This window comes from Bos taurus, chromosome 24, assembly GCF_002263795.3.
Source record: "Bos taurus isolate L1 Dominette 01449 registration number 42190680 breed Hereford chromosome 24, ARS-UCD2.0, whole genome shotgun sequence".
Taxonomy (NCBI): Eukaryota; Metazoa; Chordata; class Mammalia; order Artiodactyla; family Bovidae; genus Bos; species Bos taurus.
In genome coordinates this window covers 29,835,216-29,863,075 of record NC_037351.1, presented here as the reverse complement: position 1 = coordinate 29,863,075, position 27,860 = coordinate 29,835,216, and the positions used below count along the sequence as shown (strand labels likewise).

The 27,860-nt window shown below is 40.8% G+C and overlaps 1 protein-coding gene across 6 annotated transcripts in view; it reads right to left on the bottom strand.

Moving 5' to 3' along the window:
- The window catches only part of CHST9 (carbohydrate sulfotransferase 9), a 284,326-nt gene that overhangs the window by 110,063 nt on the left and 146,403 nt on the right, over positions 1–27,860 (bottom strand). For 3 of the 6 annotated variants that reach the window (XM_005224066.5, NM_001075879.1, XM_059880826.1), the window contains one exon: positions 9,282–9,323. The exons of 1 other annotated variant lie outside the window; for it this stretch is intronic. In XM_005224066.5, the coding sequence (XP_005224123.1) occupies positions 9,282–9,323 (42 nt within the window). Of the gene's footprint in view, positions 1–9,281; positions 9,324–13,513; positions 13,602–27,860 lie in introns of those variants that run through there. 2 more of the 6 variants (XM_005224068.5, XM_005224067.5) reach the window with 2 other exon arrangements.

The following is a 27,860-nucleotide window of genomic DNA, read 5'->3' as shown; positions in this document are numbered from 1 at the left end:
TTGGACATGACTGTGCACACAGCAAGAATACTGGAGTGGTAGCCTATCCCTTCTCTAGCAGATCTTCCAGACCCAGGAATCAAATAGGGGTTTCCTACATTGCAGGCTGATTCTTTACCAACTGAGCTATCAGGGAAGCCTGTTTACAACTATCAAAACTCACTGAGTCAGACAATTACCTGTGTATTTTATTGTATATAAATTGTACTAAAAAATTAAAAGATTCTTTTATTTAAAACAACATTAACACTAAACATCATTCAGAGTATTTGCTTATTTTCCAGGCATGAGAAATATTAAGAAAATTCTTATTTTATTGAATTTTACATAACTGGTTTATAATGTATGATGACTATAGTAACTTATCCAGTTTCATTAGATTAAGCCTCAATTTGTTGTGAAGTTCAAAAACATAGAGAAGTACCAAGAGAAAAAAAAAAAACCCTTGCTCTGAACCAGGATTACATTTTTAAAGGTGAATGTCATTGCTACAATATACCAGCAAGGGGAGCAGTTACACTTTGAGAACAATTTCATCCTCTCACCACTGAATTATTCTATAGGGCACTTTAAAGAGACCAAAAATTGACTTTTGGGTGTAGCCACAATGGAAATGACAGATCATTTTAATGCAAGAGAAAAAGATTGGAAACCTTGACCCTCTAGATTACTTTGCACCTCAATGAGAAGGGGAAAAACAGATCAGCTTATTAAAAGAATATGTTCATGAAATTCAGGTACCAGAAAAAACATTTAAAAGAACAGCTAAATTAACTGTGGGCTGCCACTTTTCTTTGGTTAATCATTCCCATATGAGAATAATAATGTCTGTCCACCCCCTTCTCCCACAAGAGAAAAAGACCCCCAAGAACGCCACTCTTCTGATGGATGTGGACAAAGCAGCATCCATTTGTGTAGAATTTGCAAGCTGTTCGAATACTGGAGTCTGTCTGAGCATAGGCAAGGCTGGCAAAGGGTAATTTTTTAAAATCCTGAAGCATAAAGGCTTTTCAGTTGAGATGGTTACGCCATGAATCTGAAGGTTTATGTTGCATTTTTTATATATATCACCGTGCTCATCAATTCTTATAAGATTTGTAAGGCTTAATGCTCAGCTAAGCTGAGGAAGCCTGTAGAAAAGTCTCTAACTATCCCTTCCTGTCAGGTTCGGTAATCCTGGATTTACAGAAAAGAATGTTCTGGCTGACAATGGCAAGCATGTCCCCCAAGGCACATGCAAGTGAAGGGCTTGGTAGGGACACTTACAATATGGGTAACTGCCCCCTTTACACTCTAACCTGCATAGTAACCCTGGCCTTGATTCTAACATCATGTGTGGTGTGTCAGTTGCTCAGTCGTCTCTGACTCTCTGCGACCCATGGACTGTACCTGACCAGGCTCTTCTGTCCATGGAATTCTCCAAGCAAGAATACTGGAGTGGGTAGCCATTCCCTTCTCTAGGGTGATCTTTCCAACTCAGGGATCGAACCTGGGTCTCCTGCATTGCAGGCAGATTCTTTACCATCTGAGCCACCAGGGAAGCCCCTCTCATATCATGGCACCTTCTCAATTCTCCTGGTTCCCCAGAGAAGCTGAGCACAGAGGACACAGCATTATGTGCCCTGAAAAATGCCCTGAGCCATGCCCAGGGTTGGGGATGGATTCCCACTTGTAGGAAAGCCGTATCTCTACATTCTGCAGTGCTCATGCATCCGAGCTGTGCCTTCCTCTCTGGGAGTCAGGTGAACCCGAGAACGGTGGGTAAACAGAAGCAGGAGTCCCTTCCGGAACTGCGTAGGAGAATGCACCAACAGAATGCAGCTCTAGAACGTGAGCAGATGTGTGCGCTGACTCTACATGGGCACCTGCAGGGGCACCAGGAGCAACTCTTCCTTTAAAGTCGCACTTCACTGCAGCCCTTCCACAAGGGCAGCCCTCTGTCCTAGGAGGGGAGCCAGGGCTGGACCTCGGCAAGAGGTAATGCTAGCAGCATGGAAAGGGCATCACCCATGAAGGTGGGTACCCTCTGCCTGGGACATAAACCCTGCCCAGAGATTCTCCTTATGAAAATCCAAGGAACACTTCTCAGTTCAACGTCCCTAAGAAAGGATTTGGAATTACTACTCCCACTCATGAAATAGAAGGAAATCACTTTTTTCTCCTCCAGTTTCTATAAATGGAAGTCCAAGGAAGTAGAGGGTTCAGAGTAAGAAGATTCAAGTTTAGACTCTGCCTTGAACATTTTCTCCAGACCCCTAAATCTGTGATGCTACAATCTGAACCATATTCTTGCTGGCAAAGAGTCATGGGGTTGCTCCACACTGAACTAGCATTTCATTACGCAGCAAAGGAGTTTTGAAGAACAACGAAGCAAACAACCAAGCAAACATAGAAATGAAGAGCTGTGGCACACACAGTCCTAATTTTGAGCTTGCCACTGAATGGACCTGAGTTTTGGGTTCTTCCAAGTCGGACATAAAAGAAAAGACTGTCTCCCAAGAGTTACTAAAACCTGTGAGATGTATCAAGTGTAGAGATGAAATATAAAGGGAAAAATAAACAAAGAACCCAGAAATGGGAGACATGCTGGCTAGAGGAAGAAACAGAAGCAAGATGTAGTTAGAGCAAAAGACATAAATAATAGAGATGCCTGTGTATGTGTTTAAAATTTTAATTTAATTTTTCATCGCTATATAGTTGACTTACAGTATTAGTTTCAGGTGTACAATACGGTAATACAAATTCTTATAAATTGAGCACCATATAAGATTATTATAATGTTACTGACTGTATTCCCTGTGATTTGCTCATCTTATAAGTGGTATTCTGTTGTGTTTGTTTAAAATGAAAGGTGAGTTGCTCTCTCTAGCAGATCTGCTTGCATACAAACCAGGAAGGAATAATTGGCAGTTGTAGAGGGCACATTGGTCTGGTTGACATGGCACCAGGTGATTAAAGCACATTCCAGAAAGGGCTGATGTGTGTTTGTGTCAAGTGGGAAAATCCCAGCCTGAAATCCAATCAGAAGAGTTATATGGGGCTTCCTACTCTCGAGGAGGTAGAGATGGGCTACACTTCAGCATGGCTCTTGCCCCGTAGGGAAGGGCTGTGGGGGGGGGGTGAGGATGTTATGTGATCTAGAACCATCTATCTATCCATAGGTGACTGCAACTGACTGGAAGGAACGTATAGGAAGCAAAGTACTTCGAAGTGAATTCTAGGTGACTCCCTGTTGGCAGTCACAGGAGGGTGGGCTTTGGGAACCAAGTCTGAGCGAGAAGAAAGAGCTTTGAGGTTACCCACACTCTCAAGAGTCTCAGCAGCTGTATTTTCACAGAAATGCAGAGTTTTGTCTGAATTTGACAGGGTTTTCCTAATGTTTCAATTATTATTCATGAGAAACGCTGGGCTGGAAGAAGCACAAGCTGGAATCAAGATTGCCGGGAGAAATATCAATAACCTCAGATATGCACATGAACACCACCCTTATGGCAGAAAGTGAAGAACTAAAAAGCCTCTTGATGAAAGTGAAAGAGGAGAGTGAAAAAGTTGGCTTAAAGCTCAACATTCAGAAAATGAAGATCATGGCATCCGGTCCCATCGCTTCATGGGAAATAGATGGGGAAACAGTGGAAACAGTGGTCAGACTATTTTTTTGGGCTCCAAAATCACTGCAGATGGTGACTGCAGCCATGAAATTAAAAGACGCTTACTCCTTGGAAGGAAAGTTATGACCAACCTAGATAGCATATTCAAAAGCAGAGACATTACTTTGTCAACAAAGGTCCATCTAGTGAAGGCTATGGTTTTTCCTGTGGTCATGTATGGATGTGAGAGTTGGACTGTGAAGAAGGCTGAGCGCCGAAGAATTGATGCTTTTAAACTGTGGTGTTGGAGAAGACTCTTGAGAGTCCCTTGGACTGCAAGGAGATCCAACCAGGCCATTCTGAAGGAGATCAGCCCTGGGTGTTCTTTGGAAGGAATGATGCTAAAGCTGAAACTCCAGTACTTTGGCCACCTCATGCGAAGAGTTGACTCATTGGAAAAGACTCTGATGCTGGGAGGGATTGGGGGCAGGAGGAGAAGGGGATGACAGAGGATGAGATGGCTGGATGGCATCACCGACTCTATGGACATGAGTTTGGGTGAGCTCCAGGAGTTGGTGATGGACAGGAAGGCTTGGGGTGCTGCAATTCATGGGGTTGCAAAGAGTCAGACATGACTGAGCGACTGAACTGAACTGAACTGAAGGTGCTTATATATATACATCAGTTCAGTTCAGTTCAGTTCAGTTGCTCAGTTGTGTCTGATTCTTTGCGACCCCATGGACTGCAGCACCTCAGGCTTCCCTGTCCATCACCAACTGGAGTTTCAAAGTACTGAAACTCCAGTTTCAGCTTCAGCATCAGTCCTTCCAATGAATATTCAGGACTGATTTCCTTTAGAACTGACTGGTTTCATCTCCTTGCAGTCTAAGGGACTATCAAGAGTCTTCTCCAAAACCACAGTTCCAAAGCATCAATTCTTTGGTGCTCGGCTTTCTTTATAGTCCAACTCTCACATCCATACTGGAAAAACCATAGCTGTGACTAGATGGACTTTTGTTGGCAGAGTAATGTCCTCTGCTTTTTAATATGCACTCTAGGTTGGTCATAGCTTTTCTTCCAAGGAGCAAGCGTCTTTTAATTTCATGGCTGCAGTCACCATCTGCAGTGATCTTGGAGCCCAAAAAATAAAGTCCATCACTGTTTCCACTGTTTCCCCATCTATTTGCCGTGAAGTGATGGGACCAGATGCCATGATCTTCGTTTTCTGAATGCTGAGCTTTAAGTCAACTTTTTCACTCTCTTCTTTCACTTTCATCAAGAGGCTGTTTAGGTCTTCTTAACTTTCTGCCATAAGAGTGGTGTCATCTATATATCTAAGGTTACTGATATTTCTCCCGGCAATCTTGATTCCAGCTTATGCTTCATCCAGCCCAGTATTTTGCATGATGTATTCAGTACATAGGTTAAATAAGCAGAGTGACAATATACAGCCTTGACATACTCCTTTCCTGATTTGGAACCAATCTGTTTTATATATATATATTTATATACACACATGCATATATATGTACATATATATATATATGTAATTGGGATACAGTTTGTTTTACGATGTTATGTTAGTTTCTTCCATACAATGAAGTGATTCAGCTGTATGTACACATATAGCCTGGGATATAGTGCTTCCCAGGTGGCACTAGTGGCAAAGAACCTGTCTGAGAATTCAGGAGACATAAGAGATGCGTGTTTGATCCCTGGGTAGGAAAGATCCCCTGGAGAAGGGCATTTGCAACCCACTCCGGTATTCTTGCCTGGGAAATCCATGGACAGAGGAACCTGGCGGGCTATAGTCCATGGGGTCACAAAGAGCCGGACATGACTGAAGTGACTTAGCAAGGAAGCACACATACATATATCCCCTCTGTGCTGGACCTCTCCCCCCCCTCTCCACTCCATCCCATCCCTCTAGGTCATCACAGAGCACGAAGCAGAGCTCCCTGTATTATACAACAGGTTCCCACTAGTTATCTATTTTACACATACTAGCACCTTGAATTAGTATATTCTTCTTGAATATATTCACTCACTGCATGAAGGAACCAAATTCCCCATGGAGGAGTGTAGGTCCCATTAATTAAATAGTAGTCCATATGAGTGAGTACAGCCTATAGTTTCTTTATTACTTCCATTTGGCATATGAAGGACATTCTCCAGCCATTCAAATCTCTCTCCGAGGGAAGTTAACTGTCAAGGTAGGTCTTGGCAATTCTTTCTTGGGGTCCCCAGTGCTAACTAAGAATTTAAGAGGACACCAGACATCATCCTCTTGGCTGGTAGGATAACCAACTTCCGGGTATGGGAGAGGAAGTGTGGCCCTGCCTGCTGTACCCAGTGAATCCTGTTTTAAGGTCTAGAAGGGGTGCTGATGACCTGAGGGACAAGAAACATGCAGATGGGCTCTTTTTTACTTGGTTCAAATGCCACTGTTCTATTCCAGGGGAGATAGAAATGTTTCTCATTGTCTCGTGTGCTAGGGAAAAATGAAAACTCAAGTGGAAGAGAGGCTGGGGTAGGGACTGTGAGCCAAGGGTGGTCAGTGAGAGGGTAGGAGAGGCGGGCAAGGGTCTGGCGGGTCTCTGAGCAGACAACTATGTCTGGAGCTTAGCTGGTAGGAGAGTAGACAACCTTGGCCTCTTTGGCAACTCAGCTCTCTTCCTTGATAATGATCAGAGCCATAGGCTCACAGGCAGCTGACCCTTAGAAAACACAGTCTTCTGCCAACTCAGGGTAGAGGCTGGAGAACAGGTCCTGGAATATCAGTCTCCAAGCTTCTCAGATTGGAACTCATCAACGTTCTCAATTGTTCTCTCAATGACACAGTGCTTGCTTTGACCTTCCCCGACTCAGGCCATTGAAACATCCCTATTGGCTGCTCTGGGACACATAAATATGACTGTACTTGCAAAATCATGCTTTCATAAAGGGTTCTTAATGCTGCTTAAAAACCACTTTCACAGGGCTTCCCTGGTGGTCCCGTGATTGAGAATCCACCTTGCAATGGAGGGGACACTGGTTTGATCTCTGGTCCAGGAAGATCCCACATGCTTCAGGACAACTAAGCCCGCCCATGTGCCACAACTCCAGAGTCTGTGCCCTGGAGCCCGAGAACCTCGACTACTGAGTCCATGCATCACAGCTACTGAAGCCCACACACCCCAGATCCTGTGCTCCAAAACAAGAGAAACCACCACAATGAGTAGCCCACGTACCACAAAGGAGTAACCTCCTGCTCTCTGAATCTAGAGAAAACCCAAGTGTAGCAATGAAGACCCAGCACAGTCAAAAATAAATAAACATTAAAGGAAACACTTGCACATGTCCCTTTCCAATCTTCATTCCTCATTCTGTTTTTTCCTGTCCCCCTGGAGACAAGCTCCTATTCACAGATGACAATCATCTCGCAGCTCTCATGTATAGAGCACCTTTGTATGAATATGTTGTACAAGCTTGTCTTCAATAATCGCAACAATCCATATAAGCTGTGTACTGTTATCCTCATTTTATAGACGAGAGCTCAGTAAGTGAAGCCAACACTGAAATGTACGTGGGTTATGTGATCTGCCCGTGTTACATGACTCACAGATTCTGGAGCAGGGATTCAAACTTGTGCCTTTCTAATAGGCATTCCACACTCATCCAACAGCAAAACGGAAAGGAGACTGAAGCTCTCAGACGTTAACTCCCTCGAAGCTCTTTGTATACACCTTCAAACGTTTATTTATTTATTTATCTCCCCTTCTCTCCTCTAAGAAGGAGAAGCCTATTCCTGAAAGTTCTCTCAACTGTCCACAGTTTAATCTATTCCCATTTCTCTACATTTCAGCTTTCTACAGACAACTCTCAAATCTTTCTGTGAGCTCCAGCTGGTGTTTCCAACCTCTAAGGAAGGGCATATCTTAGCAATATACCATTCAATAGACCATATATTGTTCCCCACCTCCTCAGCTCTCCACCTCAAACATGTCTGCTGTTTTTCTTAAGCAATCCACATATTCTCTATTTCCATATGTTGCTCACACTGATTTGAAATGTCCTTTTCTCTACTTGTAGACATTGAATTTATGTTTAAAGAATGAGCTCCAGTGTTATACCTGCTATGAATATTTCCCTAATTTTTTAGTCAGATTTAATGGTATCATCTCAGTGTTCCCTAAACACTCTGCTTATAAGGATAACACATCACTTATCACATGGGAAAACTGTCTCCATCTCTGCTTCAGCTTACGGGCTGCCAGCACAGTGTAGACAAGAAGACAGTTTTATTAATCTCTACACACCTTGAAGCAATAAGCACGGCCCTTGGCTAAGTGTTTGTTGTATGAAGGAATGAATGGTGATTTGGTTACTGCTCTGACTTTTCAACATGCCACAAGGAGGGCATGATATGATTTGGGGGTTATTTTTTTCTCCCCCTAAATCTTCACTATCATCTTGGGAATTTGTCTTTCTTGCTTTGTGAAAATACGGTTTTAAATTAAAAAAAAATTCCTTTGGTATAAAATCACAGAAAATAAAAGGGAATGCTACATCATTTTTCTTGTAAAAATAAATACATGACTGTCATCCAGGTGATCAATGTTACAGATAGGCATTCAAAAAATTAAAATGTATATCTGTCAGTTTCAAAAATAAGATAATAAGAATTGATCCTCTTCTACTAACAAACATTTATGTCCATATATAACACACAGTACATTTCAGTAGACTAGAATACTGAGTTTGGGGAGGTGGGAAGAAAAAGGGGACGTGATCCTGAACTACAGAAGTCAGATTTATTGAAAGCAATGCACTTTTATTACTTTCAATACTCTAATCTGCCAATAACGCCTGTCTAAGGAGAAAGCCACTAAATGACATGCATCCTTGTTTTACAGCTGAATCTTTTTGCCTAAAGACCACCGTATGTGCCAAAACCATGAAAACAATTATTCTTTTAAAATAGGTTACAGCTGTTTTCTCTGTTTCTTGTATCAAGCCCATTCCATGCTGACAATTCATAAGTAAATTTCATCTTGGTCTGGGTCAAACTGTCAAAAACTGTATAATCAAAATACCTGAATGAAGAAGGTTTTACTGAATTCTTAGAGGAAGACATTTCTGGAAAATAAAGAATATAGTCCAATGTCCCAGGGAAGTGTTATAAAATAAAAATAGGTAAAATGTGAACTTTTTCAAATAAGGTGGATATTAATTATTCATTAAGCTAGATATAACTGGAATATATCTTCAAAGTCTATGATTTCCTCTGTAAATTTATTGAGGGCAAGGATCATGGTTTGCTTGCTTTTCTCCCCTATCCTCCAAGACTTTATAAAACTCAAATGCCACCTAGGCTGTGCTTTCTGGTGATGGATCATCAGAACAGGTATTTAAAAGTGACGCTACAGGGTTTTCAGTTATTGTGGCTTTGGGGCTTCCCTGGTGGCCCAGATGGTAAAGAAACTGTCTGCAATGTGGGAGACCTGGGTTCGATCCCTGGGTAGGGAAGATCCCCTGAAGAAGGGAATGGCAACCCACTCCAGTATTTTTGCCTAGAGAATTCCATGGACAGAAGAGCCTGGTCAGGTACAGTTCATAGGGTCGCAAAGAGTTGGACACAATTGACTGACTAACGCTTTTGCTTTGCTTGTCTAAAACTACCTGAGACCCAAACATTATGGAGAGTTTACTCACTGATTCTGGGTGTAGATCGCAAGTAATTTACAGGTTCCCATCCTAGAAAAGAAGAGACAGGAAATGCACATATTACCATCACCTGCAAAGACATTTTAAGAAACTTTCTACATTGACATACCTCAAAGTCTCTGATATTTTATTGCTAGCCAAGAAAATCATGGGAAGGGAGAGGGTCATGATATAGAATATGACATCCCTGTGTTTCTAGGCTACTCAAGTGGTGGCGGGCTTGATATCACATATTAAGAAACTTGGCATTACCTTTAAACTTTGCCACAGAAAAGACAGCTTTGTGCCTATACCTTCTGCCTCAGAGAAATCGAGCTGGGACTGCTAGGGTAGGCGGAGATGGAAAATATTCATCTTGGGATTTCCCTGGCAGTCCAGTGGTTAAGACTTTGCCTTCCAGTGCAAGGGGTGAGGGTTTGATCCCTGGCTGAGGACCTAAGATCCCCACATGCCTCATGGCCAAAACACCAGAACATAAACAACAGAAACGGTATTGTCACAAATTCATTTCAAGGAAGAAAATTTCCTTGGATTCTTTGCATTCTACTCCATAATCTACCAAGGTGTTGATACACAATTATAGTTTCTGTTTAAAATTTCTGAGTACATGGGATAGATCTGTGCATAAAATTGATAGCTGGGATAGAAACACCATGTACATCTTCTGGTATGGAATATCCAATGGCCCACTCTTGGATAACTTGGGCTGTGAAGCTTGAAAGAGTAAATGAACTGAAGTCTAGGATAAAAGGACAAAAGCTTTTTGAGGGATGAGATCCTATGGATATTTTTATATCATCCAGAGATACTGGAAGTTAATTCTATAGTGAAGAGCTCTAAGAAAGAAATCTTGAGGGTTCCCTTGAGCCAACAATTTTTCATCCTGATAATCAAGAAGGACGACCTTTTCTGCCAGATGAAGTTGCTCAATGTAATATAGAATATTTCTTCTGGTTTAGTCATCTCTGGGGAGAAGTGAATCTCAACTCATTCTGAGAACAAGTTGAGGGAACCGCAAGATGGTAATTATATGGCTATTCAGACTTTTTGCTTTCTAGATTACACTGGTCCAATTCCTCTTTTAAAAAAACATATTATAACCATATAATACGTAGGCTTCCCACTTCCCAGGTGGCACAGTGGTAAAGAATCTGGCTGTCAATGCAAGAGAGCAGCAGGAGACATGGGTTCGATTCCATGTCAGGAAGATCCCCTGGAGGAGGAAATGGCAACCCACTCCAGCATTCTTGCCTGGGAAATCCCATGGACAGAGGCGCCTGGGGGCTACAGTCCGTGCATGTGTGCTAAGTTGCTTCAGTTGTGTCTGACTCTTCGAGACCTCACAGACTGTAGATAGCATACTGTCTTGTTTTTCAAAAATATTCCTTTCAAAGTATGTTGATAAAATTTGAACAAATACTTAAGAATGATGAAGCTTATACATAGAATGGTAAGCTTAGCTCTCTGGTCCTGCTCTTCTGCTCCATTTAAAAAACTTCCTATCAGTGTAATTCATATATAATATTGTTTCTCTAACCTAAATTGAAAGAAAGATTCTATCAGTGCTTGTTTGCATAATTATTCTTTCATCAAATTTCATTTGTGCTAAAATATACCAGTTTATAGTTATGTCAATTAATGCTATTCTAGTAATAACTTTATAAGGGAAAAGAATCTGAAAAGGAATATATATATTATATATATTTAAACTGAATTACTTTGTTGTACATCTGAAACTAATACATTGTAGATTAACTATACTTTAATAAAATGTAAAAGAAAAAATATAAAAGTAAACAAAAATTTAAAAAGGTTTTTAATATGCTATTCTATCTTTAGAATGATTAAAAAATACATATAAACAATATATTGAGTTGTAGTATCATGAGTTTCCTGGGATAAGGTATCAGCAGTGCACTTGATTTAGTAATTTCTGCATTTTGGATGAAGGCATTTATAAGTCATTTGTATAGCTCATCAATAAGTTATAGGTCTTCTGGTACAACTGATCCTCAAGGGTTGGAACTTGATATGTAATCCACTGCTTCGGCTCACTTTGATGCGATTGAAACTCTCTATTTACTGATTCACCCATGTAACAATAGCATGATTAAGGTCACACTTGCGTGGCTTGGTGATAACAATATTGTTTAGGCTAGGACTCAAAATCTTCCCTCATTCAAAATTGATTTTATCCGGCACATCTCATTGTTGATGTAATCTGTCACGTAACCAGGGAAGGAAATTAAATTGAAGTGGAAAAAATGGCTATTCAAAGAGTCAAATGCAGTTGCTTCTTTATCTCTTATGATATTCTGCTAAGCAGTTTACTGATTGCATGAGAAATGGTTCTCATCAGGTATTGCCTCTAAGCCCTCAGGTTTATGATAATCAAGTCATTTCCTTTAAAAACGTGGACATGGTGGCCTCTTTCCCCATCTCTGTGATGGCTCAACTAGAAAGGCTATGCCAAGGTCATCTGCCAGTTTCTTTTTTCTTTTTTTATTAATTGTAGGAAAAAAACACATTAGATCTATCCTCAGTAAATTTTAAAATATACTGAATGGTATGTTGACTGTAAGCTGAGCATATCTCTAGAACTTTTTCATCCTGCATAACTGAAACTCTATAGCCACTGAATAGTAATTTTCCATGCCCTTCTTTCAAGCCCCAGGAAACTATTGTCTCCCAACTTCTCAAGGGTCTCAGGAAACCTGACCCTGGGGCCTAATAATAAGATTATATTTCTGGGCAGGATATACTTTGATGTTCTAGTTTGGCTTTCACTCATCACAGACTGATGGAACAACATACTGGTTCCAAATAGGAAAAGGAGTACGTCAAGGCTGTATATTGTCACCCTGCTTATTTAACTTCTATGCAGAGTACATCATGAGAAACGCTGGGCTCAATGAAGCACAAGCTGGAATCAAGGTTGCTGGGAGAAATATCAATAACCTCAGATATGCAGATGACACCACCTTTATGGCAGAAAGTGTAGAACTAAAGAGCCTCTTGATGAAAATGAAAGAGGACAGTCAGAAAGTTGGCTTAAAGCTCAATATTCAGAAAACAAAGATCATGGCATCTGGTCCCATCACTTCATGGGAAATAGATGGGGAAACAGTGGAAACAGTGGCTGACTTTATTTTTTGGGGCTCCAAAATCACTGCAGATGGTGACTGCAGCCATGAAATTAAAAGACGCTTACTCCTTAGAAGGAAAATTATGACCAACCTAGACAGCATATTAAAAAGCAGAGACATTACTTTGCCAACAAAGGTCCATCTAGGCAAGGCTATGGTTTTTCCAGTAGTCATGTATGGATGTGAGAGTTGGACTGTAAAGAAAGCTGAGCACCGAAGAATTGATGTTTTTGAACTGTGGTGTTGGAGAAGACTCTTGAGAGTCCCTTGGACTGCAAGGAGATCCAAGCAGTCCATCCTAAAGGAGACCAATCCTGGGTGTTCATTGGAAGGACTGATGCTGAAGCTGAAACTCCAATACTTTGGCCATCTCATGCGAAGAGTTGACTCATTGGAAAAGACCCTGATGCTGGGAGGGATTGGGGGCAGGAGGAGAAGGGGACGACAGAGGATGAGATGGCTGGATGGCATCACCAACTTGATGCACATGAGTTTGGGTGAACTCCAGGAATTGGTGATGGACAGGGAGCCTGGCGTGTTGCGATTCATGCGGTCGCAAAGAGTCAGACACAACTGAGTGACTGAACTGAACTGAACTGAACCACAATAACAGCTAACCTGTACTGAATTCTTGTTAAATATTAGACATTATGCTGAGCACTTTATGTGAACCTCATCTAATCTAATACCAGAAGAATCCCTTGGAGCATGACCTGGACTTCTGCTTATGGAATAAAACAATGTATTTCTTTTTTACATAAACTGCACCTATCATCATTATCATCTACATTTCCTAGTTTCAGTCCCATTAAAGTGGATTGAGAACTGAAAGACACAAAGCAAAATCCTTTTAGATTTGAGTTTTTTCCTAATATTTTACCATTTTATTTTCACACCTGATTCTGTAGCATTTTATTTTTAGTAACTCAACTTTGAGTCTTACCAAAACAGCTTCATAGAAATAGCAACTGTTTTATGTATCTGTATGTCATTGGTTTTATATAACTTAGAATTAAATAGTTATATTAACAGATACAATGGGGACAAATACAACTAATCTTGGTCCATATTCACCCTTACTGGTGGGATCAGAAGTTACAGGTGGGCTCAGGGGACAGCAGGTGAGACCCTGGTGGCCAGCTGGCTGGAAGCATCAGTCAGTAGATTATATCTAGGAAAGGGAGAGAGTTACTCAGTCAGGGAACTCATTTAAGGAAGCTAGTTCAAAAAACTTTTATTGCACTTGATACTTTAAGTACGCATTACTTTGATAAAAATCAAAAGATAATTAAAAAGAATAGAAGCAGAAGGAGAAAGAGAGTAAGTTTAGGGAGCTTTCCCAGGATGAATACACTAGAGTTAGAACTGAATTTGGCTCCAGAATTCAGCCTCCAAGTCTAGCAATTCAGTATTCTTTCCCTCCATCCCCTGAACCTCAGCACAGAGAAAACTCTGGAGGGTTGTGTGGGCTGTTACCACTCAGGAAGGGGGTTTGAGACCACTGGCATGGTCAGCAAGAGAATACAGTAACAGAAGAGAGAAGAAGCCAGAAAGTGATGAGAGTCTTAGAAGTTTGCAAAAGAAGAAACCTGTATAGAGAACAGTCTTTTGGACTCTGTGGGAAAGGGCGAGGGTGGGATGATTTGGGAGAATGGCTTTGAAACATGTATAATATTATATGTGAAATGAATAGCCAGTCCAGGTTCAATGCATGATACAGGATGCTCGGGGCTGGTGCACTGGGATGACCCAGAGGGATGGTATGGGAAGGGAAGTGGGAGAGGGGTTCAGGATGGGGAACACATGTACACCTGTGGCATATTCATGTTGATGTATGGCAAAACCAATACAATATTGTAAAGTAATTAGCCTCCAATTAAAATAAATAAATTTATATTAAAAAATAAATAAAAATAAAATATATAGTACCAAGAAAAAAAAAAAAGAAGAAACCTGTGATTGTGTTAACCTTAAGTTAACCCAAGTCTTTCTTGATCTTGGGCCTCCCTGGTTCAAAACAAAAGGGGTTTCAGCAAATATATTTGGCCAACTGATACTGCCAACTATTTTCAGAACCGGTTTTTGCAGCTCTGAAATTGAAGAAACCCTGAAAGGGCACCCCTCCCTATCAGCAAACGATAAACAACACAGAAGAACCGCTGACCCAATGGCCCCATGGGAAGCCAGGTGTGGAAGCAAACTTAGTGGAAATCTGTGATGACAAATAGCATTTAAAATGAAGTCATTTGAATCTCAATCCCACTTTCTTCTAAGCCTTGGGCTTTATGGTTTCTATTTCCATTAAGTCTTTCTTTGAGTAAGACAGCACTAGTTTTGAAGAACTTCCTAGCCTCTGGTAAAAAAGAAACAAATCCAAAATGGATTCACTCATGCTAAGCCCATGTCACCAAGCAGAAACTTAAGACTTAACCTAATTGTAGCTTGAATTTCCCCCAGGAATGTAATCCTAACCGGTCAGTTGGGAATTTTCTGGTCAGCACTGATGACGTAATTAGCCACAGAGACCCTTTTCATCCACCAAAGGAAGATGCTGTAATCTGATCCTTCCTTATCCCTTCCTCTTTCTGCCTAAACAACCCTTCCATCTTGTACAGCTCCCTCAGAGCTCCTCTCAACTTGCTACATGGAATGTTGCCCAATTCCTGAATTGTTTAATAAAGCCAATTAGATCTGCAAATTTACTCGGATGGATTTTGTTTTTTAACACCTCCTGGAAGGGATGATTTTAATAGCTGCTTTAAAATGCCTCAGAATGGCTTATGCTTCTCCATTAAGTATTAATGATTTCCAGTTTATGTTAAATGCTTCCTATGTTTTTGTCCTTGGCATTTCCCAAATTGTTTCCTTCAAGAAGAACATTAGAAAGGTATTAAGATTTCTATGACTTCATAAGAAATTCATAAGAAGGTTAAGATCGCAAGTGGCTATCCTTTCCATAAAATTATGCTAAGTGGTGCAAATGGTTCAGACATGGGACATCACTTTTATGCACTTTCAAAAACAGCTACTTCAATTTTTAAATGATGTGGCTTATAATTATTGCGATCATTGGGCTATAAACGCAGTTGAGATTTACAGTCTCCTTCATATAAAACAGTATGTCATTTCAATATCTTTTGGGAAACAATATTCGTGTTCAGTCGCTCAGCTGTGTATGACTCTTTTGTAACCTCTGAACTGTAGCCTGCCAGGCTCCTCTGTCCATGGGATTCTTTAGGCAAAAATACTGGAGTGGGTTGCCATTTCCTTCTCCAGGGGATCTGCCTGACCCAGGGATCGAACCTGTGTCTCCAGCATTGCGGGTGGGTTCTTTACCACTGAACCCACCAGGGAAGACCAATTATAAATATTTGTTTAATTAAAATGTATGCAAAAATAAGGAGTGAATGGGTAAACTGTTTATTTCGTTTTCTAAATATTGCAAGATTAGTTAACTAAAGGAAATACACATGAAATAGAGAAGTAGGGCAAGAGCAAATATCCATGTGTGTACAGAGCACTCCTTTCCAGGAGCCCCGCTCTAGCCGACGCAGCTTCTGTGCTCTGCCCTTGGCTGAGTGTGGGCTCCCCTTGCAGAAGCCCCAGCAATTTACAGTATGAAAGTGAAAGTCGCTCAGGTGTGTCCAAGTCTTTGCGACCCCATGGATTACACAGTCCATGGAATTCTCCAGGCTAAAATACTGGAGTGGGGAGCTGCTCCCTTCTCCACAGGATCTTCCCAATCCAAGGATCGAACTCAGGTCTTTGCATTGCAGGCAGGTTCTTTACAATCTGAGCCATCAGGGAAGCCCAAGAACAACTGGAATGGGTAGCCTATCCCTTCTCCAGCGGATCTTCCTGACCCAGGAATCGAACTGGGGTCTCCTATGTTGCAGGCAGATTCTTTACCAACTGAGCTAGCAGGGAAGCCCACTTTACAGTATGCTTTGTGTAAAACAGAGTACAGATCTAACCATATGCAGTGAGGCACTGAGAGACAGGAAGAGCCCAAGCAGCAGCCTGGAAAACGAGAAGAGTGCTGAAAAGGGGCACGTCTGACTCTGCAACCATCCCAGGGGAAACCACCGAACTCCGCTTTGCTGAGCCCTAATTCCTCACCTACAAAATGTGTCCATTTTGGCTTTGGGATTCTAGGAAACGGGGCAGTCACCAAATTTTTCCTATTTATGTTCTATTTCTTCAGCCGTGCCCCCATAAGTGCTGTCATATACATCGCCTCCCCTGATGGTCACTGCTGTCTCTTGCTGGCATCTTACCCCGCCTCACTCCTGCCAGGCCATCTCGCAGAAATTTCACCCCCTCTCCTGTCTCTCACTCTCCCCTGTACTTGATTCAGTCCCAAGTATATACACAAGCTTAGCTCTGACCTCTCCTGAACTTCAACTCTGCTTCTCCAAATTCTAGCTTCCATATGGGTGTTCTATTGTTGGATCAAATGCAACCAGACTTGAAAGAAACTCGTAATCCTTTCCCCCAAACCACAGGTCCCTCTGAACTTGCATGTGTGTGTCTATTATACAGACTTCTCCGCCAGTCAGGCTTGCAAACCTGACATTCCCCCTCATCTCCTCCCCACACCCGTCTCCAGACAATCACCTTCTGATCTTTTCTTTCTACATCTCAACACTCATTCTCTTTTATATGAGCCCCCCCATCAATCCCGCCAAGAGCCTGAGCACATCAAAGTCTAGACTATTGCAGTGGTCTCCAAACTGATACCCTAATTTCAATCTCCACCCTAATATTTATTTACCAAATTAATCATGTAAGAAATTGTTTTGCTCATGCTAATCTCCTCCTCTAAACCTCTCTTTGCTTCTCACTGTTACCAGATCTCATCTAACGCTGCACTCATCCAGTGCTCATTAAAATAAGATCACTGCTTATGTGCAACTCCCTATACAAGGCCACTATTTTCCCTATACAAGGCCACGTTCATTTCTAGTCCTAAGTCTGAAAGAGCCAACTCTCTTCCTTGTGTTTGACAAAGTCCCATTCCTTCTTTAACCTTGATGACCTCATCTCTCTGTGTTTAGGATGATCCTATTCTGAACTTTAGTAGTTATTGCTCATTTGGGATGCGGGCAAAGCCAGGAGCAAAGAGCATGCCAGCCTAGGCACTGATGGATGAAAACTCATTTGTTCCTTGACCTGACCTGGTAAGTACTAGATGCTTATTCCCCCTTTACAGGTGAAAGCACAGCTCAGAGAACTTGTCGAGCTCACAAAGCTGCCAAGTGTTGGATCCAAAACTAGGGGGATCCAGCCACAGAGTGCAGGCTCCTAACCCTTATGCCACCATCTACAGAAGCCTCCTCTGTGATAGAAATCATTGTGTCAGGTGTCAGTCCCACATGCAAGCTCATTAAGGGAAAGCACTTTGTACTCTGAACCCCTGACTAGAACACAGAGATGCTGGCTGTGAGGATGCTAAAAGGCGCAGGAAGCTTTTAGCGGTAAAAACAATGGCAAACCTGCACAAGGTCTGCCCTGCTTAAAATACATGGAGACACACACCTTCCTTCTTGAGCTTTCCTATGTTCTCTTAAAAGCACTGCTGCATATTTCACAGGTCAGAAAAGGGGTAAAAGTCATAATAAAAATACCTGGTACTTTTCCATGTTTCAGAATGTCAACCAGACAATGAGGAAAGATCTTCGAATGCTGTAACCTTTCTCCTTCACTATCTTTTCTTCTTTTGTCATTCTCTCAACAAATATTTGTTTCATGCACATTACATGCCAGAAAAATAAACCTCTGGGTGTTATTAACATTTACATCCCAGATGCTAAAAGACAGAGGCAAGCAATAAAAAGTAATATTAAAAGTGATGAAATGACTCCTAAAATGTATTGTGATCACAGCATAAGCTAGACATTAGGGACTTGACAGGTATTTTCTCCCTTAGTCCTCTATTATTATCTCCATTTTGCATATAAGGAGACTAAATTGAGAGAGAGTAAGGTCATATGACTCCCAAGGGACAGAGGCTGGATTCCAGCCCTGGTCATTGAAGACTAGAGCTTGCACTCTTAACCTTAACTTTGGAGTAGATTCAACTGCAAGGCATGCAGAGGGCATATGCAAAAGCAGTTTCACTTCCTTCGAAAAGGGTCCCACACAGAGTGTCGGGGGTCCCACACACAGTGTCGGAGTCCAACAGGGATGCTCTGAATGTCAGCAGACTGCATCCAAAAGCAGGTGTGTGACTTTTAACAAGTTACTCTCTTGGGGCTTTATTTAATTCATTTGTAAAATGAAAAATTAGCAGCAGGTCATCTCTGGACTTCCTCCCAAACACGGATCTTACACAATTCTAGAGCAGCAGCCGTGGAGCAGTGAGAGTTCTCTGATTTGGGAGTTAAAAGAACTAGGCTTGTTTTAATAACTGGCACCCTTCATCAGAGCCCCCAGCACAGGGCTGTGCATCCATCCCTTCTGGCTTGTCTTCTGTTGACATCTGCCTCGAAGACAATCACCCAGCCAGACAGCATCTGGAAATACAATGATCTGCTCTCTTAACAGATTTTTAAGTGTACAATACGTTATTGTTGACTATAGGTACAGTGTTGTACTGCAGGACTGGAAAGCATCTCGCTTGACCGAAATTTAATGCCTGGAGATTAATAACTCTTATTTCCCCCGCCCTCAGCTTCCAGTGACCACCATTTCATGCTTTGATTCTATGACTTTGACTATCTTAGGTACCTCATATAAGTGGATCATGTAATATTTTGTGTTTCTGCTATTTCACTTAGCACAAAATCCTCAAGCTTCATCTTGTTGTCTGTTGCAGAATCTCCTTCTTTTTAAAGGCTGAATAGCATTCCACTGTATGCATATACCACATTTTCTTTATCCATTCATCTGTGAATGGCCATTTAGGTTGTCTCCACATCTTGGCTATGGTGAGTAATGCTGCCATGAACATGGGAGAGCAGATATCTGAGATCCTGATTTCAATTCTTTTGGGTAAATACCCAGAAGAGTGATTGCTGGACTATATGGTGGTTCTATTTTCAATTTCTGAGGAAGCTCTATACTGTTTTTTCATAGTGATTGCCCCAATCTGCATTCACACTGACACTGTGTATGTAATTACCTAAGAATTCAAGATCAAAGTCTCAATTTCTGAATTCTTTATTGCCTTGTTCTATGGCTAGGTGTTTTCCTCCTTGACTGTGAGACTTGCACTGATGTCCAATATTCCCTTGTTTTAAGTTCTTCTTTTTTCCTTTATTTTTTGGCCACACCATGTGGCATACAGGATCTCAGTCCCCCAACTGGGGATCGAACCTGCACCCCCAGCATTGGAATCATGGAGTCCTAAGTGCTAGTCTGCCAGGGCAGTCCCTCCCTCATCATAAATTCTAGCTGGAAAAGAGCTAGTCTCATAAAATAATGTACCTGAGTTGGAAGGGTGTTCACACCATTCCCTCCCTTCTGTGCATCTTTGGGATTGTTTTGCTAAATAGCATGATCCACAACAAGCCTTTTATTTTCATCCGAAATACAGACTCTTTATGCTTTTGACCTACAGACTTTCTTGGAGTAATCTCATCCACTCTGTTAGCACTGATGATAACTACGTTTATATCACTGACCCCCCACATGTCTAAACTGTGTCTCTCACCTGAGCCTCAGGCTGAAATAAGAACGTGCTCAGTGCACATGCCTGTAGGTCTCCCCAAGCAATAAAACTGTGCCTCCTCCAGTCTGAAGTCCTCCTCTTGTAATCATGCTCCTGGCCCAGTGCTCACTCTCCAGGACTAGTGCCCTCAGTCATCCTTGGAATTCCTCTCAAATCCCTCACCCTCACTTGCTATTAATAACCACGTGCTGTCTATTCTTTCTTCAGACTTTTCTTAAATCCACCCACTTCTCCAGCCTCATTGTCCCTTCCCCAGTTCAGGCTATCATTTTTTACCTGGATGATTGCAGTAGATCATCAACAAGTGTCTTAGCTTGGGTAGGTAACAGTGATCTCAAATTTAAGTTATCCAAAATAGAGAGCTCCTCTTAACCTCAGCTCCTCACTTTAACATTATCCTCACTTTCTTGCGGTCATCGGAACTGACCATGCAGTACCTCTCAGGTCTGCACGTGTTACACTATTCATACAAGTTCTCTAAAAAATAGAAACTAGTCACGTCTTAGCCTTGGTGTTTACATTTCTATTAATATCAGCAAAGATGAACCAAAAGTTTAATCCTGTCTTCTATCTTAAGTGTAAATCTCTTATTTTTCACTTAGAACAAATATCTTCTGTTGACACTGTCTCATGAGTGACAATGCTACATTTGATACTTTGTTAGTAGAAAGAATATGACATCTAATTTATACTGCATGGGATCCTACTGTATTGAATCTGGGTACAAAAGATTCTCCAAATCTTCTGGAGAGAAAAGATTAACAATGCAAGCTGATCAGGGGCATCTATTTCTGCCAACAATCATGTTACTTCAAAACAGGAATAATGAAATCCATCTTTCAGATCATTTAGTCTTTGACTGACTTTTACAATCTCTCAATAACTTTACTGCCAAGTTTGCATGTTTCCTGAAAAATTCACTGAAATTCACAGATTGTGGTTATAATTAGAATACTAAGAATAGGACATTATTGGTTCTTCAGTGTGAAACCAGGATCTAATCCAGATGTGTCAGTAAGTTGTTATTTAAAGACTTCTGCTATGGAGTTAAAAAGTAATCATTTGATTATTTCTGTTTTATTTTTCAAATGTGGAAGAGGAAAATGATTTTTTCTTATTTCCTTGATAAACACCAGAAAGGTAAACTGAATTCTAGGAATGCATTTACATTTTACCTTTAAAAAATACTGTACATTTGAATCAAGATAAGGAAAGGAAGAAGAAAGAGAAACTCTCTAATATATTCAACAATCAAAAACATCATCCTCTGATTTAATCATAACCATTTATGTATTGGGTATTTTAGGTCCAAAATTATTTTAACTGAACCACTGTCATGATTTTGTAATACCTGTCATTTAATACTAAAAAAACCAACAATAGTTATATATAAATTAAGTATGAGTTACATATTTTTAATATGGGGCAATTTTTTTTTGGTTTATACTGATTATTCTATAAACATGCTGATTAAGGATATTTTGAATGCTATCACTTGGCTTTTCACAAATTCTCTTCTAATTCCCAGGAAGTCAACACACAGCTGTCCTCTAGCAAACAATGACCACTACTGTTCGTTGCTGCTGAGAAGGCCTGGCTATAGCAGACCCTGGGAAAGCATGCAAACACTTGTTAGGTTCATTTTGCAATTAAAAAAAAAATTGAACATTCCATGAGAGACTGTCACTCATATCCTATTATTTTCTAAAGTGCAGAGGCCCCTATACTAACGGCAAAAAAAAAAAAAAAAATTTTCTGATAAATGTGCTTGATTGCAATTAAAAGAGATGCAACAGAGAATCGTGTTAAAGGTGTGAGATAAATGTTAATGACATCCTGCATCTCTTTTCAGTTGAATCCCCCAATTATTTCTAAATGTGGACTCCCATTTGCAACCCCACAGAGGCAGGCAGGAGAGGAATTGTTTATTAAAACTATTTTTTTCCTTGTATTTACATGCATTTAGAAGGTAACAGCAGAACGCTGAAAATCAACAAGCACCATAAAGACAGAATTATCAAAGAAATACTGATTTTTGCACTTTGTTTTAAATGTTGCAGTGACCTGAAAAGGTATTATAATATTTGTTATCTCTTTAGGCAAATAGACTCATTCCAAGGCAATCAATGCAAACATTTCATGCAAAGATGGCTCAATAAAGGACAGAAACGGTATGGACCTAACAGAAGCAGAAGAGATTAAGAAGAGGTGGCAAGAATACACAGAAGAAGTGTACAAAAAAGATCTTCACGACCCAGTTAATTACAATGGTGTGATCACTCACCTAGAACCAGACATCCTGGAATGTGAAGTCAAGTGGGCCTTAGGAAGCATCACTATGAAGAAAGCTAGTGGAGGTGATGGATTCCCAGCTGAGCTATTTCAAATCCTAAAAGATGATGCTGAGAAAGTGCTGCACTCAACATGTCAGCAAATTTGAAAAACTCAGCAGTGGCCACAGGACTGGAAAAGGTCAGTTTTCATTCCAATCCCAAAGAAAGGCAATGCCAAAGAACGCTCAAACTACCGCACAATTGCACTCATCTCACACGCTAGTAAGGTAATGCTCAAAATTCTCCAAGCCAGGCTTCAGCAATCCGTGAACCATGAACTTCCAGATGTTCAAGCTGGATTTAGAAAAGGCAGAGGAACCAGAGATCAAATTGCCATCTGCTGGATCATCAAAAAAGCAAGAGAGTTCCAGAAAAACATTTATTTCTGCTTTATTGACTATGCCAAAACCTTTGACTGTGTGGATCACAATAAATGAAAATTCTGAAAGAGATGGGAACACCAGACCACCTGACCTGTGTCTTGAGAAATCTGTATGCAGGTCAGGAAGCAACAGTTAGAACTGGACATGGAACAACAGACTGGTTCCAAATAGGAAAAGGAGTATGTCAAGGCTGTATATTGTCACCCTGCTTATTTAACTCATATGCAGAGTACATCATGAGAAACGCTGGGCTGGATGAAGCACAAGCTGGAATCAAGATTCCCGGGAGAAATATCAATCACCTCAGATATGCAGATGACACCACCCTTATGGCAGAAAGTGAAGAAGAACTAAAGAGCCTCTTGATGAAAGTGAAAGAGGAGAGTCAGAAAGTTGGCTTAAAGCTCAACATTCAGAAAACGAAGATCATGGCATCTGGTCCCATCACTTCATGGCAGATAGATGGGGAAACAGTGGAAACAGTGGCTGACTTTATTTTTTTGGGCTCCCAAATCACTGCAGATGGTGACTGCAGCCATGAGATTAAAAGACGCTTACTCCTTGGAAAGAAAGTTATGACCAACCTAGTTAGCATATTAAAAAGAAGAGACATTACTTTGCCAACAAAGGTCCATCTAGTCAAGGCTATGGTTTTTCCAGTAGTCATGTATGGATGTGAGAGCTGGACTATAAAGAAAGCTGAGCAATGAAGAATTGATGGTTTTGATCTGTGGTGTTGAAGAAGACTCTTGAGAGTCCCTTTGACTGCAAGGAGATCCAACCAGTCCATCCTAAAGGAGATCAGTCCTGAAAACCCAGGACTGATGTTGAAGCTGAAACTCCAATACTTTGGCCACCTGATGCGAAGAGCTGACTCATTTGAAAAGACCCTGATGCTGGGAAAGATTGAGGGCAGGAGGAGAAGGGGACGACAGAGGATGAGATGGTTGGATTGCATCATCGACTCAATGGACATGGGTTTGGGTAAACTCCAGGAGTTGGTGATGGACAGGCCTGGTGTGCTGCAGTTCATGGAGTCACAAAGAGTTCGACAGGACTGAGAGACTGAACTGAACCGAAAGGTAATCAAGATTCATCTATCATGGACCTGAAGGCAAAATTCAGAAAATACCATCCCACCCCCTGTACTTCCCCCAAACAATCAAAACAAATAATTTTTTTTTTTAAGTGTGAGATTTCTCTCCAACTGAAATACAGCTCCAGTGCTTTGCCCTTAACTCAGAGTCATAAATAATAAATATTCTTTTAATAGTTCTTCAACAAATGAATGAATAAACGAATGACTTCACTTCCAAATGGAATTAGGATGCAGAAATTTATATGCAGAACTAATGAAATCTGTGCTTTAATTTATGGATAAGGAAGTGCTCATGGATCCAGGTTGGCTAGAGTCAATCCTCTGTACTTCAAATGCATTGTGTAAGGTTCTCATATCCTTCTTCTGTGTGTTTCCACTTTTCCAGTTCTCTCCTGCCCTCCCCTTACAATTCCTTCCATCACTCTCAGGGACCTCCTTCCTTCATTAACTCACAGAGCCATTTTCAGTGTGTGATAATTTAACAAGGCCACTTGTTTCTTCATTTGCTGAACCAATAATGACTTCTTTCAGGTCCGTGGGAGGTCCCAGGGACAAAAGAGAACCATACAAGCAACCTTTGTCTTTGTTTTCAATACATTTTCCCATTTCATCCAAAAACCTAGTTCAGAAACCAAACAAATAGAACCTAGCACCAGCAAGAATCTTAGTCTCTGCACAGGCATTCCAGGACAGGGCTTGCTGCTGATACAGGCTCACTCAGTGAGACCCCAGTGCCATGACAGTGCTTGGTAGATGGAACACATTCAACAATGGAGAGCTTGCTAAGTACATTTAGGAGCTCACCCAACAAATACATATTCAGCACTTACTAGCACCAGGTGATAAGGCTACACTGAGCTGTCCAGCAGAATTTCCATGATGATGAAATGCTCTGCTCTGCACTGTCTTCTGTGGTCGCCCCGGCCACATATGGCTATTGAACACCTGCTGTGTGCTTAGTACAACTTAGGAAGTGAATTGTAAATTTTAATTAACCTGAATTCTAACTTAAAGCTGAATGAAAAGATGCTCAACATCACTATTAGAGAAATGCAAATCAAAACTACAATGAGGCATCCCCTAACAACAGTCAAAATGGCCATCATCAACAAATCTACAAACAATATATGCTGGAGAGTGTGTGGAGAAAAGGAAAGCCTCCTACACTGTTGATGGGAATGTAAACTTGTACAACCACTATGAAAAACAGTATGGAGGTTCCTTAAAAAACTAAGAATAAACCTACCATATGAGCCTGCAATCCCACTCTTGGGCATATATCTGGAGGAAACCATAATTCAAAAAGATACATGTGCCACAGTGCTATTGAAGCACTATTTACAATAGTCATGGCAAGGAAGCAACCTAAATGTTCACTAATGGAGGAATGGATGAAAGAGATGTGGTACATATATACAAGGGAATATTACTCAGCCATTAAAAAGAACAAAATAATGCCACTTGCAGCAACATGGATGGGTGCAGAGATTGTCATACTGAGTAAAATGAGGCAGATGGAGAAAGGCAAATATCATATGATATCACTTACATAAGTGGAATCTAAACAATGGTACAAATGAATTTCTTTACAAAACAGATGTAGAAAACAAACTTATGGTTATGAGGTGGGGAAAGGATAAGGGAATAAATTGGGAGACGGTTCAGATTCTCAGTTGTGTCTAACTCTTTGCAACCCTATGAACTGCAGCATGCCAGGCCTCCCTGTCCATCACCAACTCCCGGAGCTTTCTCAAACTCACGTCCATCAAGTCGGTGATGCCATCCAACCATCTCATCCTCTGTTGTCCCCTTCTCCTCCTGCCTTCAGTCTTTCCCAGCATCAGGGTCTTTTCCAATGGGTCAGCTCTTTGCATTAGGTGGCCAGAGTACTGGAGTTTCAGCTTCAGAATCAGTCCTTCCAATGAATATTCAGGACTGATTTCCTTTAGAATTGCCTGGTTTCATCTCCTTGCAGTCCAAGGGACTCTCAAGAGTCTTTTCCACACCACAGTTCAAAAGCATCAATTCTTTGGCACTCAGTTTTCTTTATGGTCCAACTCTAACATCCATACTAGACCATTGGAAAAACCATGGCTTTGACTAGACAGACCTTTGTTGGTAAAGTAATGTCTCTGCTTTTTAATATGCTGTCTAGGTTGGTCATAGCTTTTCTTCCAAGGAGCAAGTATCTTTTAATTTCATGGCTGCAGTCACCATCTGCAGTGATTTTGAAGCCCAAGAAAATAAAGTCTGTCACTGTTTCCATTGTTTCCCCACCTATTTGCAATGAAGTGACGGGACTGGATGACATGATCTTAGTTTTCTGGATGTTGAGTTTTAACCCAAATTAAGAGACTGGTATTGACAAAAACACACTAGTATATATAAAATAGGTAACACTAATAATAATGACCTACTGTATAGCACAAGGAGCTCTTCTCAATATTTTGTAATGACCTATGGGAAAAGAATCTAAAAAAGATTGGATTTCTGTATAACCAATACACTTTGCTATATAGCAGAAACTAACACAACATTGAAAATCAACTATAACATAAAAATTAAATCAAAGCAGTGTACAACAGTTTTCTATTAAACACACTTTGTTTTTTTGGTGGGACTACATTTTTCCTTAACTTTTGTATCATATGATCTATTAATTTTCATTGTATGCCTGGCAAATGCATAGTTTCTAACATTACATTTATAATTTTAATATTGATTACATTTTCAAATGCTAACATTATTAATATACTAAGTTAAATAATATATTCTTAAATTAATCTCATCTATTTCCTTTTACCAGAGAAGGCAATGGCACCCCACTCCAGTACTCTTGCCTGGAAAATCCCATGGACAGAGGAGCCTGGTAGGCTGTAGTCCATGGGGTCGCTAAGAGTCGGACACGACTGAGCGACTTCACTTTCACTTTTCACTTTCATGCATTGGGGAAGGAAATGGCAACCCACTCCAGTGTTCTTGCCTGGAGGATCCCAGGGACGGGGGAGCCTGGTGGGCTGCTGTCTATGGGGTCACACAGAGTCAGACACGACTGAAGCGACTTAGCAGTAGCAGTAGCATTTCCTTTTACTCTTTAAAATGTGGCTATTCAAAAGTTTGAATTTATATCTATGGTTTGAATTGTATTTCTACTGGACAGGGCTAATCTAGAAAAAAGCAAGAGAGAGGGAAGAAAACCAAATAAGCAAACAAATAACTGTGAAGCCTAGGAAATCCTATAAATCTAATAATTTTTTCTGCCTAAGTTAAAATCTTATAGGGTACCATATGATCACAATGAACTGTGGAAAATTTTTCAAGAGATGGGAATACTAGACCATCTTACCTGCCTCCTGAGAAATCTGTATGCAGGTCAAGAAGCAACAGTTAGAACTGTACATGGAAAAACAGACTGGCTCCAAACTGGGAAAACAGTGCATCAAGGCCGAACATTGTCACCTTGCTTATTTAATTTATATGCAGAGCACATCATGCAAAATGCTGGGCCAGATGAAGCACATGCTGGATCCAAGATTGCTGGAAGAAATATCAATAACCTCAGATATACAGATGACACCAGCCTTATGGCAGAAAGTGAAGAAGAACTAAAGAGCCTTTTGATGAAAGTGAAAGAGGAGAGTGAAAAATAGGCTTAAAACTCAGAAAACTAAGATCATGGCATCTGGAGCCATCACATCATGGCAAATATATGGGGAAACAATGGAAACAGCAACAGACTTTATTTTGGGGGGCTCCAAAATCACTGCAGATGGTGACTGCAGCCATGAAATTAAAAGATGTTTGTTCCTTGGAAGAAAAGCTATGACCAACCTAGACAGCACATTAAAAAGCAGAGATATTACTCTGCCAAAAAAGGTCTGTATAGTCAAAGCTATATAAGTTTTTCCAGTAGTCATGTATGGATGTGAGAGTT